This window comes from Phocoena sinus, chromosome 17 (assembly GCF_008692025.1).
Source record: "Phocoena sinus isolate mPhoSin1 chromosome 17, mPhoSin1.pri, whole genome shotgun sequence".
NCBI lineage: Eukaryota > Metazoa > Chordata > Mammalia > Artiodactyla > Phocoenidae > Phocoena > Phocoena sinus.
This window is the reverse complement of record NC_045779.1, coordinates 51,340,884-51,361,394: the sequence shown is the minus strand read 5'-3', so window position 1 is coordinate 51,361,394 and position 20,511 is coordinate 51,340,884. Positions and strand designations below refer to the sequence as shown.

Here is a 20,511-nt window from a genome sequence, read left to right as displayed (position 1 = left end):
TGGTTTATATTTTTAGTGGGTTGAGAAATTTTATAAATCTTTCATTCTGAACTTCTGTAATACATAACTGCTATCAGGGAGGCTTTGCTATGCCTTAAATAAAATTTGCCATACTAAATTAAAAAAAAAAAAACCATGAAGAGTTTTCAAACTTTGCTAATTAAATTCATAGTCTGATAAGCTAATTTGACTGTTAAAGTTTAGCAATTGAATGACTCTCCTCACTGACTTCAGTTAGCTTGGAGACAAAATATGATATCAACAAATATTTATAAGCATTCCCTGTGGCAAAAGTATGTGTTAGATAATGTAAGGAAATGAAACTGAAGACAAGACCTCTACTCTGCAGGAATTTTTCCTCTGGATAAGTGTAGAAATCACCTATACAAGGACACAAATAAATCAAAGTGATATTTCATTAGAAAATCTGATCCCTTGTGGGATGTTACAAGAAGCATCGTTTGCCCACAACTGTTTCAAATTTTGAATTCCCAAAGCAAAAATTCCAAGCATTACCTATCAAAAGACACAAAAACTAGAAGAGAAAATGATCTTTTAAAGAAAAGATAAGATAGAGTCTCAGAGATAAGATAGAACTCTCCAAATAGCTTTGGTTTCAAATCTAAAATATTTTGTACTCAATTTCATGATATCTTCCCCCATCACATTCACTATGAAATGTCAATTCTGAGGAGTGACATCACCACGATGGCAAAGTAGCAGGCCTCAGACGCCATCTCCCCGCAAGGATCAACAATTAGACCACTATCCATGAACAAAGCCAGCTCTGGGAGAACTCAGGAGTCCACTTAAGAAACTTTAGCAACACAGTGGAACAAAAACCCTGAGAATAAACACACAAAAAGGATAGGAAGAACAGCTTCATTTTGCCTCCCTCATCTCCCTAGGCCAGGAAGGAACTCCCCAGCTAGAAAGAGTTCCCCTCACTGGGAAAGAGAGAGCAGGGTGTCATCAGCTTCCCCAGCCTTTCAGTTCACTATAAGAAGAATCCACTTCAGTTTCAGCCCACCAAGAGACTGGCGAAGCTGAGACATATAGATACAGCTAGGAATAAGGAAGAAGGGCAAGGGCTACCAGTATCAGCCACACAGTGGAAGTGACCATGATCCCCAGCAAACTCCTCTACAGAAGACCCAAGCAGATTTTGCTACTGAAGAAACCAGCACAACCACAACAGAACCCCTACAGATTTATCTGGCTTGTGCCCCACAGGTTTTCATGTTTACAGATGCCAAATGCCTTAGTATCTCTCCTCACTCCCCACTTCCCTCCCTATCAGAGCCTGGGATCTGCACTGGCATCCCGGCTCTGTGGCTGCATGAGTGCAAAACACAGCCTTAGACCCCCATGGCTGACCCCCAATGCCATGTGCACGCTTGGGGCTAGCTCCTCCAGCTGTGCACTTGTACACCTCCAGTTTGATTCCTGTCACTAACCTTTGCTGCATTGAATGCACCCATGGCAAGACCCTGCAGTCACAGGAGTGTATGCTGACAGCCAGGGCCCCACAACTGCCAGTATGCCCAGTTGACCTTGGCATGCGCTGCTTGCCCTGGCTGCTATCACTATGTGTGTACCTGCAACCAGCCCCTATCATTACACAGGAACCTGCAGCTGGCCCCCAGATCCACATACCCCTGACTCCAGCCACCACCACTGGCTTGGTCCCTAGCCACTGGACCTGGAAGCACAGCTGAAGAACCAATAACCCTCGCAGCCACTGAAGATCCCCCACAGTGTTCACCAAGGACCACATAATTTCTGATATTATGTACTCCAGTTGGCCAAGCAATTGAGATGGTACACCCCTCCACAGGACCAGAGCCACCACATGCACGCACACTTGGTGCCCTGAACCACTAGACCCAGGGTCACATCATGTTCCAGCATGCCCCACACAAGTGAAGGTCTTTTCTCACTGAAGTCAGTCCATAAAGTCTGGCAGAGGGGACTGCTTCTTCTATGCAAGACTACTGGCATCATAAAGAATCCGGTAAATATGATACCACCAAAGGAACACAGTAAATTTTCAGTAAATGATGCCAAAGAAATGGAGATCCAGGAATTGCCCAATAAAGAATTCAAAATAATTGTTATAAATATTCTCAGACAGTTGTAAGAGAACACAAATAATTACTGAAGTCAGGAAAATAATATAAGAACAAAATAAGAAGTTCAACAAACAGAAAACATGAAAAAGAGCCAAAGAAAAATTTTGGAACTGGAGAACACAATGACTGCACTGAAAAAGTCAATAAGAGCTTTAAGAGCAGATAGCACAAACAAAGCAGAAGAAAGAAATAGTGAGTCCAAACACAGATCATTTGAAATTATCCAGTGAGAAGCAAAAAAAGAGAATGAAAAGGAATGAAGAAAACCTACAGGACTAATGGTAAAAGATTAAGAGAAACAACCTAGGCATAACTGAAGTCCCAGAGGGAGAAAAGAGGGAGAAAGGGGTAGAAAACTTATTTAAAGAAATAATGTCTGAGAATTTCTTAAACCTGGGGACAGACTTGGACATCCAAATTCATTAAGTTAACAGGTCACCCCAAAATTTCAATCCAAAACAATCTTCTCCAAGACACACTATAATAAAACTGTCTAAAATCAAAGAGGGAACTGTAAAAGCAGCCAGAAGGAAAAAATATTTTTCTCTCATAAAAGGGAACCCCCATAAGGTTATCAGTGGACTTCTCAAACCTTGCAGGGTGGGAGAGAGTGAGATGATACCTTCAAAGTGCTAAAAGAAAAAAACTGCCAACCACAAATACTTTACCTGGCAAAGTTGTCCATCAGAAATGAAGGTGAGATAAACACTTTCCTAACAAACAACAGCTGAGGGAGTTAATCACCACTAGATGTGCCTTATAAGAAATGCTGAAAGGAGTTCTTCAACCTGAAATGAAAGGATGATAATTAGTAACATGAAAACATATGAAAATATACAACATACTGGTAACGTTTAGTATACAGTCAGATTCAAAATACTCTAATACTATGATATGGTTGTGTGCTAACCACTTAACTCTACAATAAAGGTTAAAGGGAAAAGTAGTAAATATAGCTATAGTTACTATAATTTGTTAATAGATACACAATATAAAAAGATATAAATTGTGACATCAAAAACATAAAATGAGGGGAGAGGAGTAAAAGGGTAGAGTTTTGTATACAATCAAAGTTAAGTTGTTATCAGCTTAAAACAGACTGCTATATCCATTAAGATGCTCTATGTAAGCCTCAGGATAAATGCAAAACAAAAAACGATACTAGATACACACAACATAAAAAGAAAGGAATCAAGGTATACTGCTATGGAAAATAATCAACTTACAAAGGAAGACAGAAAGGAAGAAATGAACAAAAAAAACTACAAAAGAGCCAGAAAACAATTTAAAAGATGACAGTAGTAAGTCCCTACTATCAATAATTTCTTTAAATGTAAATGGATTAAATCTCCAATCAAAAGGCATAGAGTGACTAAATGAATTTTTAAAAACCCAGACCCAACTATATGATACCTAAAGGAGACACATTTCAACTTCAAGGACACACATAGTCTCAAAGAGAAGGAATGAAAAAATATATATCATGTAAATGAAACCCAAGTGAGAGCAGGGTAGCTATATTTATATCAGACAAAATAGACTTTAAGTCAAAAACTGTAACAGGAAACTAAGGTTATTATATAATGATAAAGGGGTCAATTCATCAAGAGGCTATAACAGTTATAAATATATATGAACTCAACACAGAGTACCTAAATATATTAAGCAAATGCTAACATATGTGAAAGAAATAATAGCCAGCAATACAATAATAGGAGGAGACTTCAATACCTCACTTTCAACAATGGATATATCATGGAGACAGAATATCTATAAGGAAATGTGGAACTTAAACTGTACTCTAAACCAAAAGGACCTAAAAACATATATGGAACATTCCATTCAACAGCAGCAAAATATACATTCTCAAGTGCACGTGGAACATTTTCCAGAATAGATCATATGTTAGGTCACAAAAGTTTCAGCAAATTTAAAACATTGAAACCACACTGAGTATCTTTTTTGATCACAATGATATGAAACTAGAAATCAATAACATGAGAAAGCTGGAAATTTTACAAACACATGGAAATTAAACAATACACTCCTGAAAAACTAATGAGTCAAAGATGAAATCAAAGGTAAGTTAGAAAATGTATCAAAACATATGATATTGGAAACACCACATGCCAAAATGTATGGGATGCAGTAAAAGCTATGCAAAAGAAAAGTTCACAGCAATAAATGCTTACATTACAAAAAGAAAGATTTTAAATAAATATCCTAACTTTACACCTCAAGGAACTAGAAAAAGAAAAATAATTAAGCCCAAAGTTAACAGTAGTAAGCAGATAATAAAGATCTGTGCAGAAAACAATGAAATAGAGAATAGGGAAACAATAGAAAAATAAGTCAGTGAAACTAAGAGTTGGCTTTGTAAAAAGATAAAATTCACAAATTTTAGCTAGGTTTTCCAAGAAAAAAGAAGAGTGGACTTAAATAAATAAAATTATAAATGAAAGAGGAGACATTACTACTGATACCAAAGAAATACAAAGGGTCCTAAGAAACTACTATGAACAATCATACACCAACAATTGGACAACCCAAAAGAAATGGACAAATTCCTAGAAACATACAACCTACCAAAACTAAATTGGGAACAAACAGAAAATCTGAACAGACCAAATACTAGTCAGGAGATTAAATCAGTAATCAAAAATCTCCTAACGAAGAAAAGCTCAGGAACTAATGACTTTACTGGTGAATTCTACCAAACATTTAAAGAATAATTAATGCCAACTTTTCTCAAACTATTCCCAAAAACGGAAGAGGAGAAAACACTCCCAAACTTATTTTAGAAGGCCAGCATTATCCTGATACCAAGTCAGATAAGAACAAATAAATTCAGTAAAATCTTTATATGAAAATCAGTTGTTTCTATACACTATCAATGAACTATCTTAATAAGAAATAAAGATAACAATCCCATTTACAATGGCATCAAAAATAATAAAATACTTAGGAATAAATTTAACCAAGAAAGTGAAAGATTTGTACACTGAAAATTATAAGACATTGATGAAAAAAATTAAAGATACAAATAAATGGGAGATATTCCATGTTTATGTATCAGAACACTTAATATTGTTAAAATGTCTATACTACCCAAAGCCATCTATAGATTCAGTGTAATCCCTATGAAAATTCCAATGAAAATTTTTACAGAAACAAAAAACAATCCTAAAATTCCTATCGAACCACAAAAGACCCTGATTAATCAAATCAATCTTGAGAAAGAACAAAGCTGGAAGCATAACATGTCCTGATTCCAAACTATATCACAAAGCTGTAGTAATGAAAACAGTATGGCACTGGCATAAAAACAGACACATAGACCAATAAATCAGAATAGAGAGCTCTCGGAAATAAATCCACGCACAAAAGCTGAACAAATATTTGACAAGGAACCAAGAATACTCAATGGGGAAAGAATAGTTTCTTCAATAAATGATGCTGGGGAAACTGGATATCCACATGCAAAGAATGAAACTGGATGCCTATCTTACACTTCTCACAAAAATTACCTTGAAATGGACTAAGGCCTTAAACACAGGAAATACCTAGAAGAAAACACTGAAAAAGCTCCTTGGCATCAGTCTTGGCAATAATTTTTTGGATATGACACCAAAAACACAAGCAACTAAAGCAAAAATCAACAAGTAAGACTATATCAAACTAAAAAACTTCTGCACAGCAAAAGAAACAATCAACAAAATGAAAAGGCAACCTAAGAAATATAAGGAACTCACACACCTCAATAGCAAAAAAAAAGAAAATCCAATTTAAAAATGGGCAAAAACTCTTTTTCCAAAGAAGACATACATACAGTGGCCACCAAGTTTAAGAGTGCTCAGTATCAATAGTCAACAGGGAAATGCAAATCAAAACCACAATAAGATACCACCTCACACCTGTTAGAATGTCTATCATTAGAAAGACCAGAGATAACACATGCTGGAGAGGATGTGGAGAAATAGGAACCCTGGTACACTGTTGGTGGGAAATGTAAATTGAAACAGTCAATGGAAAACAGTGTGGAGATTCCTTTAAAAAATTAAAAACAGAACTACCATATGACCCAGCAATCCCACTTCTGAATATATATCTAAAGGAAATGAAATTACTACCTTGAAAAGATATCTGCACTCCCATGTTCAGTGCAGCATTATTCATAATAGCCAGGACATGGAAACAATCCAAGTGTCCATCAATGAATGAATAAAGAAAATGTATACATATATATATGCAATGGAATATATATATATATATATATATATATATATATATATATGTAATGGAATATAATTCAGCCATAAAAAAGAAGGAAGTCCTGCCATTTGTGACAAGATGGATGGCTTTTGAGGGCATTAAGCTAAGTGAAATAAGTCAGAGAAAGACAAATACCATATGATCTCACTATATGTGGAATCTAAAAACGTCAAACTCATAGAAACAGAGAATAGATTGATGGCTATCAGAGGCTGGAGATCAGAAGAAACGGTGAGATGCTGGACAAAGGGCACAAACTTTTAATTCTAAAATTAGTAATTTCTGGGGATCTAATGTATAGTGTGAATTATAGTTAACAATACCGTATTGCATACTTGAAGGTTGCTGTGAGAGTAAATCTTAAGTGCTCTCACTGTAACAACAACAAAATAGTAATTATGAGGTTAAGGATGCGTTACTTAACCTTATTGTGGTAAATAATTTGCAATACATAAGTGTATCTGATCATTACTTTGTACATCTTAAACTTACACAACGTTATATGTCATTTATATTTCAATAAAGTTGGGGGAAAAAAAGTCAATGATTTTTAACATTGCCTAGTATACTGTGTGTGTACTTACGTATATATCCAAAACTCATTATTTATATTATCTCTCAAATATTCCCATAGTTATTTTAGTTGGTAATAACATGTTAAGATTACCTAATGTCATTGAATCAGGTTTCAAAAATTATAACTCCTGAACTTGATTTGTTAACCATCTCGAGAGGGCACATTGTGTAAATTGCTTAATCTGGAACTATTGAAAAAGAGTCTATTTTATATACAGTAATATTAAGAAAGTCACATCAAAACAGAAAATATATGAAAAATTCCACATTATAATATTTAGCTTGATTTTGATTAAAATGTGCCTACTTTTTGTAGTTTAGAATAAAACCAGCCCAGCAGTTTTTATACTTTAAAAATTATAAAATTTACTCTAGGTGGCGTACTTCTATAAGATTGTAGAAGGAAAAGAATACAATTGAAAATCATTTTTTGTTACTTCTAATCAATGACTGTTAATTCAAAAACTAGTCTAATGATATTTGAGATTTGTTAATAGAAAATTAAGTTGCTAAGCTAAATTGGGATATAATTAACAGAAAATACTGTATTATGATTCTCTTTAGACTAGTAAATATTGTCTTGTGGGAAAAACTTCAGAGAAATCACACGCAGAAAAATGAAATATTTAGCAGTAACTCCCACCCCATGGGGAAAAAATATTGTATTTAACTATTTTTACATCTTTAAAACTTGTTTTTTAGAACTCCCTCTCATTCTAATATTCATTAAGATTGCATTTGTGCAAGCATCAGAGTTCTGACTCTTGGGTGCCATTTGTGTTGCAACAATTTGTGATGCAAAGATTTGCACCATGTCTATTTCCCAAAAGCCATTAGTTTTTTAAAATCAGCATATATATCATGTTACTTGAAGCTCTTTTTAGCAAGACAATTTTCTACAATTGTTTTTATCTGGAACCACACAACTTTGATTCCCCTCACAAGAACTGTAGTCATATTTATTCCCGTATTTTTAAAAGTCAGACTGGGGGGGGACATTGGGGAATTATCAACCAGTGGAGCTGTGTTGTCTCCAGTTCTCTCTGTCATACTGAGTATGACACGTAAACCAGTATAGTGAAACTGGATCCAAAATCAGCTGTCATTTGAGGCCAACTCTTGAAACCACTCTACAGTTACCACTCTGGAGAGCTTCAAATTGATTTTAAATTGATGTGATATTTTGGTACACATTGTTACCTAGAGTTTTTAAAGAACATGCTTTTTGATAAACTTCAACTTTTTGGGTCATTCATCTGATACAATCACATTTTCACATAATTCGTATCCACGTTTTCATGTAATATTTAAGTTGCCTAAAAAGGAACTGAATTTGCAATTAGGGATTCTTTAGTAGTGTATCTCTCAAGTTTGTTAGGCATAAACTCAGGTTTCCTCGAAGTTACTGTCCATTCACTGTTTGGAAATGTTCATGATTACTTGGACATCTGCAAGTACATATTTCCTTATTAGTGACTTATTTGCCAAATTAATGTCTCTAAGTTTGTTTTGCTGGCAGCAGTTTGTTGAGATAGAGGAATTTTTCCAGGACTTAGACTTGAAAATGAGCTGTGCATTCTTATAATGTTTGTGTTTTTATGTTAAATAGTAGAGATGCAATTGACCTTATTGAAATTCGGTCATTTGTGGATTAAATGGTCTGTTGCAATGTTTCTAATTTAACTTTGGGCATCAAGATCTTTCTAATTATTAATTATATTTTTATGCTAAGAAACTAAGTATAGAAGACTTGATTTATTCTTGCTTTCTACTATGTCTACTGTAATGCAAAGTTCATACCTTCTACACCTCATTATGATTATTAAATTGGGTGCAAAAATAAATACAAATATATAAATGGAGAGAGATGAGTATATGAACGTGTGTGTGTGTGTGTGTGTGTGTGTGTGTGTAGCTTCGATGCTAAAAACTGGAATGACAATAGTGGGCAAAAACAGATATGGTCTCTGACCTCACGTAATTAAAGAATCTACAGCAGGGGGGTGGGGTGGGAATCACCTGAAAATGATTAATATGATAAGTGCTTCAAATGAAAGGTATGTGATAATATAAAAGTATATGGGGCTTCCCTGGTGGCGCAGTGGTTGAGAGTCCGCCTGCCGATGCAGGGGACACGGGTTCGTGCCCCGGTCCGGGAAGATCCCACATGCCGCGGAGCGGCTGGGTCCGTGAGCCATGGCCGCTGAGCCTGCGCGTCCGGAGCCTGTCCTCCGCATCGGGAGAGGCCACAACAGCGAGAGGCCCGTACCACCAAAAAAAAAAAAAAAAAAAAAAAAAAAAAGTATATGAAAAACCATTTTTCAGAGAAGCTAAACATTTGACATTTCCAAGTTGTTTTGCATAATCATCAGCACAGAGTTGTTTTATTTTAGCCATTCTAATAGGTTTTCAGTGGTATCTCATTATAGGTGCAATTTGCACTTCCCTAATAATAGCTAATTATGTTGAACATCTTTTCATGTGCCACCACTACAGCCTCTTTGTTGAAATGTCTGTTCAAGTCTTCTGCCTATTTTCTAATTGGATTGTTTTCTATTAAATCTTGAAAGTTCTTTATATATTCTGGACACAAGTCCTTTATTGAATATGTTTGCAAGTATTTTCTGTCCATGGCTTGTCTTTCCACTTCTTTAACAGGGTCTTTCTCAGAACAAAAAAAATTTTTTACAGAGTTCAATTTATTCATATTTTTAAATAAAGATTACATCTTGTCACCTGAAGAATTTTGGCCTAACCCTAGGTCAAAGGGGTTTCTTCATGTTTTTTTCCTAAAAATTTTAGTTTTACACAATGCATTAAGATCCATGACCCATTCTGAATATTTTTTTAAGGTGTGAGGTCTAGGTTTAGGGTTTCTTTGGCTATAGATTCCCAACTGTTCCAACACCATTTGTTGAATATTCAATCGTCCCAGCACAATTCCTCCACTGAATCAATTAGTTTGCCAAACTGGTGTGAGTCTATTCTGGACTCTATATTCTGTTCCATGTTCTATGTGTCTATCACTCTGGCAAAACCACACAATCAGTAACAATACCATACTTTCCTGACTGCTGTAGTAGCTACATAGTAAGTCTTGGTATCTTGCAGTCTAATTCCTTCAACTTTATCTTCATTCTCAAAATTGTGTATGCTATTCTTGTTCCTCTACCTTTTCATATAAATTTTAGAAAGTCTATCTACAAAGAATCCTTCAGGATAGAAATTGTATTAAACCCACAGATCATTTGGAGTACAACTGATGTCTTTACTATGTTGCCTCCCAATCCATGAATATGGTATGTCTCTCCATTTATTGAGCTCTTCTTTCATTAGCATTTGTAGTTTTCAGCAAACATATCCCACAGATTTTCTTAAATTTATACTTAATATTGTATTTTTTAGCAACTTGTAAGTGAAAATGTCTTCATTGCTAGCATATAAAATTTTTGTTGACCTTGTATTATTCTGTGATCTTGCTAAACTCACTTATTAGTTCCAAGATGTTCTTGGAGACTTCCTGGGATTTTACATGTTGACCATCAGGTTATCTGTAAACAGAGACAGTTTTACTTCTTCCTTTCCAATCTGTATGCTTTTTATTCCTTTATCTTACTGCACCAGCTAAGTCATCAAGTACTATAACAAACAGATGTGGTAAGTGCATATCCTTGTCTTCTTCCCATCTTAATGTATTTAGTCTTTCATTGAGTAGCATGCTAGGCACAAGTTTTGTAGATGCTTTTTATCAAATTGAGGTAGTTTCCTTCTATTGCTGAGTTGTTTTTTTCGTCATAAATGGGTATTGAATTTTTTCAAATGCTTTCTTCAGATCAGTTGACATGCTCATGTACTTTTTCTTTTTTCTTCTTAATATGATAAATTACATTGACCAATTTTCAAATATTAAAGCAAGAGTCTTGCGTATCTGGAATAAAGCCCACTTCATTGTGTAAACAACTCAAATGTCTTTCCATGGTGAATGCATTACCAAACTGTGATACCTCTAAACAATGGAATATTATTTAGCAATACAAAGGAACAAATTACTGACACATACAACAACACTCATAGAGCTAAAGGGCAACATGTTGAGTTAAAGTCAGTCTCAAAAGGTTACAAATTGTATGACTCCACTGATATAACATTTTTACAGTGAGAAAATTATAGCAACAGAGAAACAAATCAGTGGACAGTAGGCATTAGATGAGGATGTAACATGTAACCTAATAAGGAGCAGCAAGAAGTTCCTTTGTGGGGCTTCCCTGGTGGCGCAGTGGTTGAGAATCTGCCTGCCAATGCAGCGGACATGGGTTCGAGCCCTGGTCTGGGAAGATCCCACATGCCATGGAGCAACTGGGCCCGTGAGCCACAACTACTGAGCCTGTGCGTCTGGAGCCTGTGCTCCGCAACAAGAGAGGCCACGACAGTGAGAGGCCCGCGCACCGCGATGAAGAGTGGCCCCCACTCGCCACAACTAGAGAAAGCCCTCCCACAGAAACAAAGACCCAACACAGCCAAAAATAAATTATTTAAAAAAAAAAAAAAGAAGTTCCTTTGTGATATACATTCTATATCCTGATTGTGGTGATGGTAAAATGAATCTACATATGTAACACTTCATAAACAGAAAAGTAAAAAAAGGCATGTAAAAATTGTGAAATCTGAATACAGTCTGTACCTGAGTTAATAATACTGCTGCAATGTCAATTTCCTGGTTTAACAATGTACTAAGGTTACATAATAGGGAGAAGCTTACAGTACATGGGAATTCTCTGTATTGCTTTTGCAACTTCTTGTGAGTCTTAAAGTATTTTAAAATAAGACACTGTCTTTAAAATACAGTAGGAAAAAAAAAAGAGGGGTGTGACCTCTGAAAGATGAGTTAAGGAAGGCTTTGTTTTATAGAGAGGGAAAAACAAGTACCAAGTTTGTAGAAGGAAGCATAACAAGGCCATTGAATTTAAGCGTAGCTAAATTCAGAAACAAAGGGGAAGAGTAGAGGACGACAGTTTACAATTAAGAAAATCTGAATCTTCCTTCCTGGTTCTGACAGCATACAGAACCTCAAAGGTCATATTTAAGGCAACAAATGGGAAACAACTGAAGAGTTTTAAAGAGGGGGAGGGTAAAAAGGCATTATTAGTGATGTTTTGTCACATTCTAATTGTAGTGAAGAATGGAGCAGGGGAAGTGAAGAAGCTCTCTAGCCACTGTTGTAGTCTAGGAGTCGGTAATGGTAGCTTGGTGTAGGGTGGTGGTGGCAATAGAAATGGAGAAGAGTAGATAGATTTGAGGTGTATCATAGAGCATAAAATTGATGGAAAATGGTCATGACTTAAAAGACTGAACACGTCCATTAGATTTGTGACATGGAACTAAACTATTTCAAAGGAACAATGCAAGGGGTGAAGGGAATGCCAGACTGGAGCAATTTAAAGAATGGGAAAACAGACATGAGTTTAGACAAGTGAGGAAATTTGGCTGTAAAAAGAGAAAACTGGGTAGTGGCTGGAGTGGGACTGTGGAAATGAAGGAAGATGTTTTAAAAAGTGGTAGCAAACTGAGCATATTTTAGCGTTAATAGGAAGAATCTAGTTGAAATAAAAAAGAAGAGGTAATGAAGAAAAAAATAGTTTAAGGACAAATGTGAAGAAAAGACGAAGTTTTGGGAAGTCAGGAAGGGAGTGTGGCAAATTCACGAAGCTAAAGTATGGCTAAAGCATAAAAAATGAGGAAGACAGTGGTGGGAAATAGCTCAGAAAAGGGTAGGGCCAATTTCTTTTACTCTAAGAGGAAAAGAGGTGAATTTGGGCACAAGAATGTCATACTGGATATGTTTTTATCTCATGACTTCTCTTTTTCTCTGTGAAACAGTAAGAGAGCCTTGTTAGTTAACTAGGGCTGCCTTAATAAAGTACACAGAGGACTGGGTGTCTTAAAACAACAGAAATTTATTTCATCACAGTTCTAAAGGCCAGAAGTCCAAGATCAAGGTGTCAGCAGGGTTGATTTCTTCTGAGGAAACTCTCCTTATCTTGTAGATGCACATCTTGTCTTCGTCTTCTCATGGTCCTTCCACTGTATGTCTGTGTCCTAATCTCTCCTTATAAAGATATCAATCATATTGAATTAGGGCTCACCAATATGACCTAATTTTACTTAATGACCACTTTAAAGACTCAATCTCCAGATAAAGTCACATTCAGAGGCACCAGGGCTTAGAACTTCAAATATGAAATTTTGGGGAAGACACAATTCAGCCTATAAAAGAGGTTACTTGCCAAGAATGAGAAGAGAGATAGGATAAATTACAGGTTCAAAGTGAAAGAGGTTTGAAATAGTTCCAAATAGTTTGAAATACTTCTCACATTAACTATAAATGAAGTAACATCTTTAATGGGTAATTCTGTTTAAATTCAATTTAATTAAAAATGAAATTCTGACTTCATTATTCCATTAAAAAATTCTTTTACAAGCCAGAAAATCTGAATTCTAGTCCTTGCTCTGCTAACAAGCAATGTCCTTTAGATATATCTGGCTCTCATTTTTGTCAAGGAACAACCTATCAGAGACTAGATATATGCCTTAGAATATGCTAGAAGGAGCACTGACTTGGGAACGCCTGACATCCTGGTCCAATTACCTGCTCTGTCACAGAAGAGCTTAATTTCTCAGAACCTCACTTCCTCATCCTAAAATGCAGAACAACTAAATCTCTCTAAAGTCCCTCCTACACTCCTACTATAGTTCTTTGAATTTAAATGTTACTTTGAGGATAAAGGGATTATAGCATTAAAGAAAAAAAATTCTTCTAAATATTTGATAATAAAAATTGTATGCTTCCAACATATTGAAACATTGATTTTCCATTTCAACTTTTTCTACTTCCTCCTCTGTTCCCAAGTCAATATTATCCTCATGATTAAAGACATTCTAAATATGCCTTTTTCTCACCTCTGTTGGCTTAAATACTAGGTGCTGAGTTGGAACAAGATACTACTTCTTTTGTTACATGTAATTATCTACTTAATTTTAAATCATTAAATTATAAAATAGCATCCCTAGCATGTCTAAGATAAGAGTTTTGCATCTTAAAAAAAAAAAAGCTGAATGATGGATATATTAGTCAGAAACATATATGGCTAAAGTAACAAAAAATAAAACAATGGCTTAACAATCAAGAGTTTGTTTTTCTCATGTAGTTAGTGCAGAAGCTGGCAATTGCTCTTGTTGGTTCAAGAGTTCAGCCAATCAGGGACCCAGGCTCCCAGTAATCTTTCTACGGAACCATCTCTGAAATACAGCTTTAATTCTCATATTTGCTATTTCATGCTTGTAAGATGGCTATTATACCTCCAGGCTTGTTGTCGGCATTCATGGCCAGAAGAGGCTAAAAAGCCTCAGCTCACAAAACTTGTGACTTTTTAATTTGAAAGAAAGGCCCTTCCCCACAGCTTCTGTTCATTTCATTAGCCCTAATTAGGCCACATGCCCAGATTTTGGATATCTGCACTTTCAAATATGGCGGCCATGAATCACATGCAGCTATTAAAATTAAAATTAAATTAAAAATTCCATTTCTCGGTTGTCCTGGCTACATTTCAAGTGCTTAATAGCCACATACAGCTAGTGGCTACCACATTAGGTAGCACAAATATGGAATATTTCCTTCAATGCAAAAAGTTCTGCCTTGGCATATCACGGACCATATGGAATGAAACCACTTCTCTTTCAGATCAATCATGATACTTCCCACAGGGATCTGTGCTCCTATCTGAACAACATAGGATACTGTTAACACGGAAGGAGGTAAAAGCAGTTGGGTGGGCAACTGTCTGCCACAATGAGATTATCACCATATGTAATTGAATTTTATAAATTATTGCACATTAACAATGTACTTAATAAATAAAAAATTCCTGGCAAGGAGGTATTAAAATTAGAAAAAATATAGTGAAACTAAAGGCTGACAGTTATAAGGGACACTAAATTACTTATTACAAAAATATTGCTAAAGTAAACACTACTCTAGTGACTCATGGGAGGAGATTAAAGGGAAGAAAGGTAGTGGAATAATATGTGGGCACTATTTTCTTTATAGCAAACAAATCTGAAATGTCTGATTGTGTTGAAAATGGTCACTAAATTCATGGGCAAAAACAGTGTATCTTGTGATAACAATTATTAATTTATAAGAATAGTCTTCATATGGGAAGAGTTATTTCACATCTGCCCATTACTCAGGGCAAAATAAAATGAAAAAAACTGCAAAATGAAAGAATTAGACTAGATGTGGAGAATAATTTACTAACAGAATAACTGAAAAGGTTAAAAAGCTGATACTGACAATAGTTTTCTTCCTTAAGACTTCCAGGTTGTCAATTCTTCCATGATCTCCAATTTGTGCAAATAAAGCAATAACAAGCATGCCGGAGTCTCTGTATTATGTTGGTAATTAATTAATTAAAATTTATATATGTATTTCTATATGTAATATATAAGTTATGTATATAAATTACAAACTAATATTAACAATATTTGCCCTGAATGAACAACTGCCTATTTTAAAAACTGATTTGTGTCTGAATAAAGTGGTTAACTCTCAAAGTTCTTTCTATTCTATTGTGAAACATGCAAAATACTGCTAAAGGTAGTGTAATGGTTGTTCACTATGAAAAGAGAAAAAAAGGAAGAAGAAATTCTAATTATTATTACTGAGGAGTAATGAGATATGAGAACTGTAAAAAATTTCCTTCTAAAGACAGTTTATTCTTATTTTTCCCTAAAGTAAAAATAACTAAGCCACTGAAACCCCTTTATCCCTATTATCTATGCTCTCTAAAAATTATGCCTTTTACATAGAGTTGAAAGTTGGATAAATATTATTTTCATAAGCGTTAAATTTGAATATCATAACATACATGAACCTTAAACCATTTTATAGGTAAAAAAAAATCTGTTATGTCCCATAGCAAAACAAAATTTTATAAAAAGATAGTGCTGAACTTTGGAGAATGATATATATTTTAATCAAGATTTATCAGAATAACATTACAGCATATAAAATAATAGCCCACTGGAATACAGAGCGAAACCCAACCTGACGCTATAAAAAGAATGAAAATAATTTGCCAGCATTTTGCTTCTGTCACCTATATATGCTATGTATTTCCTATCACAAATAAAAAGGAGTTAACTAGAAATCGAGTTCTAAAACAATATAGTCACTCACTATTTGACTATAACAAAAAGAATCTAGAATTTTCATATGCAAGTTTAATAAATCATCAGTTTATTTAACAAGGTTATTTCTATATCAGATTGTGGTTTAAAAGCAGTTATATATGTATGATATGGAAAGAATGATGTACAATCAGTAAGAATCTTGTCAAATCTCTCTTCCATCGGCTTTCCCCATCTTCCTGCTTAGCAATAAATGGCATTTTTAGGTTTATATTATCACATTCTTTACAACTGCCTTCTTAGCAGAAAATCAGTATATAAATAGCACTGGGCATCTAGTAAATAGGTCACAAACCAGTGAGCTCAATTTTACAGTTGTGAAATGTAATGTGAAAGAGTTTTTGAAACCTTAAGACTGGGTGATCTGCAGTGTTTCCAGCATGTCTTCGACTGCCTTGAGAGAGTATTTGGTTTCCTTCTTACTTCGACCTGCAAACTAATTTTTAGAAAATGCAATTAGGCTCAATTTCAGTGGCAGGTTCAAAATCACAGTCTTACTTTCAAATTGTTAGAGAGTTAACATTATCTATTTTATCACTAGCATGAAATCAGATATGTTCTTTTTCTTCAATAAAAAACAAAATTTGGGTTTTAAGGACATTTTCATTAAGGTTTCATCTTCAACTGACGTATATAAAAATTTCCATGTGAAATTGGCCAGTTTAAATGTTTAAGTAGTATGATAACCTATAAAAACATTAATATGATTTTCAAACTGTACTCCCTCTTCAGACCAGAAAAGCTTTATGAAATAAAAAGCATAATTTAGAAATGAAATTTAGCTTATATTTATTAGGAATGTGGACTACTTGTGTGGCCCTCTAATCAACTTTTTACAATTTCAAACAAAGGTAAAATACAAACGTAAAGAAGTGTTATCAAACATTTTAGAGTTGCAAGAATTCTCCAAAACTACTTAGAGTGGGCTGCAATTTTTAAAAATTTCCCAGATTTATTAGTTGACTAGATAATATCATGTTTCTGCAGCAAAAACCTATCAAATAAAACTCTATGCTACATATTAAAGTAAACGTTTTAAAATATGCATTTTTAGTTTATTAAGTCATAATTTATTTTATAATACCAATTTGGGATTGGATTTTACAATAAAAACAAAACATAGTGCATTAAATACTATCTTTGTACATTTAAAAGCAAATTCATGTGTATTAAATTCAATATAGTGCATGGTAACTGTTGAATACCCCATGCTGATTTCAAAATGAGTTTTCTAACTAGACTGCCAATTCCCATCATTTATCAGTTTGACTTAACACTACAGATTTACTAGATAAGTATATATTCCTTGTTAAGGAAGGGGAAGGTTTATTATAACTATATTACCTGTTTTTCCCCTGGTTAAAGTATTAACATTTTCTATTAGCAACATACAGTATTTTCAAGTTAACATCTAAGCACTCAGTATACTTTCAAGTGACTGATCTTTCCTTCAAATATCAATGCTGTCTTAGGTACTTAGTACTTGATTTATGATGTGTTCCTTCTCTTTTGTAATTAACTTAATTTGGCAAACTTCTTGTGACCTGTTGAGAAAGATTAAGTGATCAAGCACAGGTAACATCGTAGAAGCAATAGGCTTCAGGAATTGGTAACCTGCCTCTGACCTCTCTGGCTGCAGCTTAACATTATGATTCTCCTATTTCCTAAACCATTAGCTTCTGTGGTTGAATCTTGATTTGATAGAGTAACTAAAGGGGATTTCTAGAGGAAATGCCAGGGAAAGAGAAAAAGCTTCTTGTAAGAATCAAGATCACTTTGCCTTTCATAAGACATTATTAATTTAAGGAATTCAAATGCTGAATATACAGGCCATAATTTAAAAATATGGCAATAGCAACACCACATTTAAAACTCTGCCCTTTCATAATTTCCCTTGGTGAGTAAAGGATGTGTGGAGTGTGCTTATTACTCCTATTACCCAGTTGATAGAGTCACTTTCACAAGGACTTACCAAGAACAGAAAGCCTTTTCTTTTACCACTGCCTACCCAAAGTAAACAGGAATTGTCCTAATCAGATACTTAAAGGTCTAATTCTAAGAAAAAGCTTTTGATGGGTTGGGGGAAGGGGTACAACATAGGACACCTAATTTTTTAAATGGAAAATAAAAATGAAAAATTTGTGTAGCGCTGAAGTCATAGTATTTTAAAATATAGCATTTTTCTTGATTTGTATTTAAATGTAATAAAAGTAATAATAAATACAAATTTGTGATTTTTAAAATTAGCTAATTTTAGAAAACCACCTAAGATTGTGTATCAACACTACTGACAACCAGTGCAATTTAGAATAAACCAAACGAACTTGTGTCAAAACAAATAAAAAGAAAGTTGGAAATATAAATCTATCACTTCAAATTTTACCTGACATGCAATTATTTTGTCTATTCTAGAATTATATGGCAATTTAACTGATTAAGCCAGAATCCTATTTTTCCCTCAAATCATGATTTAATTTTCTATTTCCCAAAAGGATAGTAACAGAATCACCTCTGCAATCACAAATAACATATGGATCACTAGCACAGACGAATTTAACAGAGTACCAAAGAAGCATTTATCTGGAAAATTACTGTGAGTAGGTTCACATTAAAGTTTTTCATGAGCATTAATCAAACTTGCCTGCCTCTACTGAACATGCTAAACCAATTACCTAACTGAAAAGCAAGTAGTAGCCATATTTTGTTTCATTAAGTAGAAACAAAGACAGAAAGCAGTTCTTAAAATCTCATTTTCTCTAATTTTTAAATGCCTAGAAAAACATTACAATAAGGAATACTTACTATACACTTTATACTTGTTTATATGCCTAGACATATAAAGTTCTCAATTAGATCCCAGAGATTTATTACTAAAATGTCAGTCTCTGAAAATTATACTTTTCCACATTAATCACAAATTCTGCATTATTTTTCACACAGATTTTGCTTAAGTAAACTTTTTTCATAATTTCCTGATGGATCTTAAAGAAAACTAACCAGAAAACCACTCAAATAATAAAAAATTGCTTATCAAATTCAAAGGTCAATGATTTACCCATTGTGATAACTGGAGTAAGTTGGGTTAAAATTCACAAATTTACAGTTTGTGGAAAATAATATGGGTGGACAAAGTAATAAGATAAATAAAATGGAGAAGTGGATTGATCAGTCTCAGAAACATGCTGAGTGAAAGAAGCAATGCACAAAAGGGTACATAATCTATGATCTCATTTATATATAAAGTTCTAGTACAGGCAAAACTAATTTATAGTGATGAAAATCAAATCAGTGCTAGTCTGCAGTGTGGAATGGGGCTGACTACAAAGTGGCAGAGGTAACCTTTCTGGGCTGATGGAAACTGTATGTCTTGAATGGGATAGTGGTGAGAGAGGAGTATACATTTGTCAAAACTCAACTATACACTTAAAATGTGTGCATGTTATTGTATGTAAACTATACCTCAATAAAGTGGATAAAAAGAAAAATAAACAAAAACAGAAGGATGGAACTATGGAGTTATACAAAAGTGTAATAAACTGCCAAATGACCACATATTTCTCTTCCGATTGAGAGGTGAAATATTATATCCCCTGTATCTGGGTTCACCATGTGACTTGTTTTGCTCAATGGAATATTAGCCATATGTGACATAACCGGAGGCTCTGGAGTTTGCCTGTTTGCTGCTCCTGGAACCCTGAAACCATCATGTGAATAAGTCCAAGTTAGCTTGCCAAATGGGAAATACAAGGCCCAGCACCCCCAGCTGACAGAGAGCCAACCATCAGACATTTAAGTGAGGCCATCAACCACTAGCATAGAGGGGAAAAGAAAATAAGTCCACTATAGACCTGTAGAATTACTCAACTGAGCACAAGCCTACATGATACCTACAGATTCATAAGCAAATAAGTCGTTATTTTAAACCACTATGTTAGCAAAAGGCAATAGATACAAATATTTATGAAATCTGATTCACATGAAGAAAATCACCAACTTCTGTAGAAAAAGAATAGAGATGAAAATTTCAAAAGCAACAAAAGATTTTATTTAAAACCCGTTACGGGGACTTCCCTGGTGGTCCAGTGGTTAAGACTCTGTGCTTCTATTGCAGGTGGCACAGGTTCGATCCCTGGTTAGGGAACTAAGATCCTGCATGCCGCGCAGAGCAGCCAAACAAAAACAAAAATAAACAAAAAAAATGTTACTAGTGTCTAGAGGCAAAAATAAATTTTGCATGATGGGTGATTCCTAATTGAGAGGTATTTTAGGCTGCTATACAGAAACC

General features: G+C 34.6%; 1 protein-coding gene across 2 annotated transcripts in view; it reads right to left on the bottom strand.

The window, feature by feature from the left end:
* Positions 1-12,914: 12,914 nt before the first annotated feature.
* Positions 12,915-20,511, bottom strand: part of EMC2 (ER membrane protein complex subunit 2) — a 52,388-nt gene continuing 44,791 nt past the window's right edge. The window contains exons 11-12 of one of the 2 annotated variants that reach the window (XM_032610587.1): positions 16,575-16,662; positions 12,915-13,086 (exon numbers count right to left, since the gene is read on the bottom strand). In XM_032610587.1, coding sequence (XP_032466478.1) covers positions 16,576-16,662 — 87 coding nt within the window. In that variant the 3' untranslated portion in view covers positions 12,915-13,086; position 16,575. Of the gene's footprint in view, positions 13,087-16,254; positions 16,663-20,511 lie in introns of those variants that run through there. The other variant, XM_032610588.1, reaches the window with a different exon arrangement.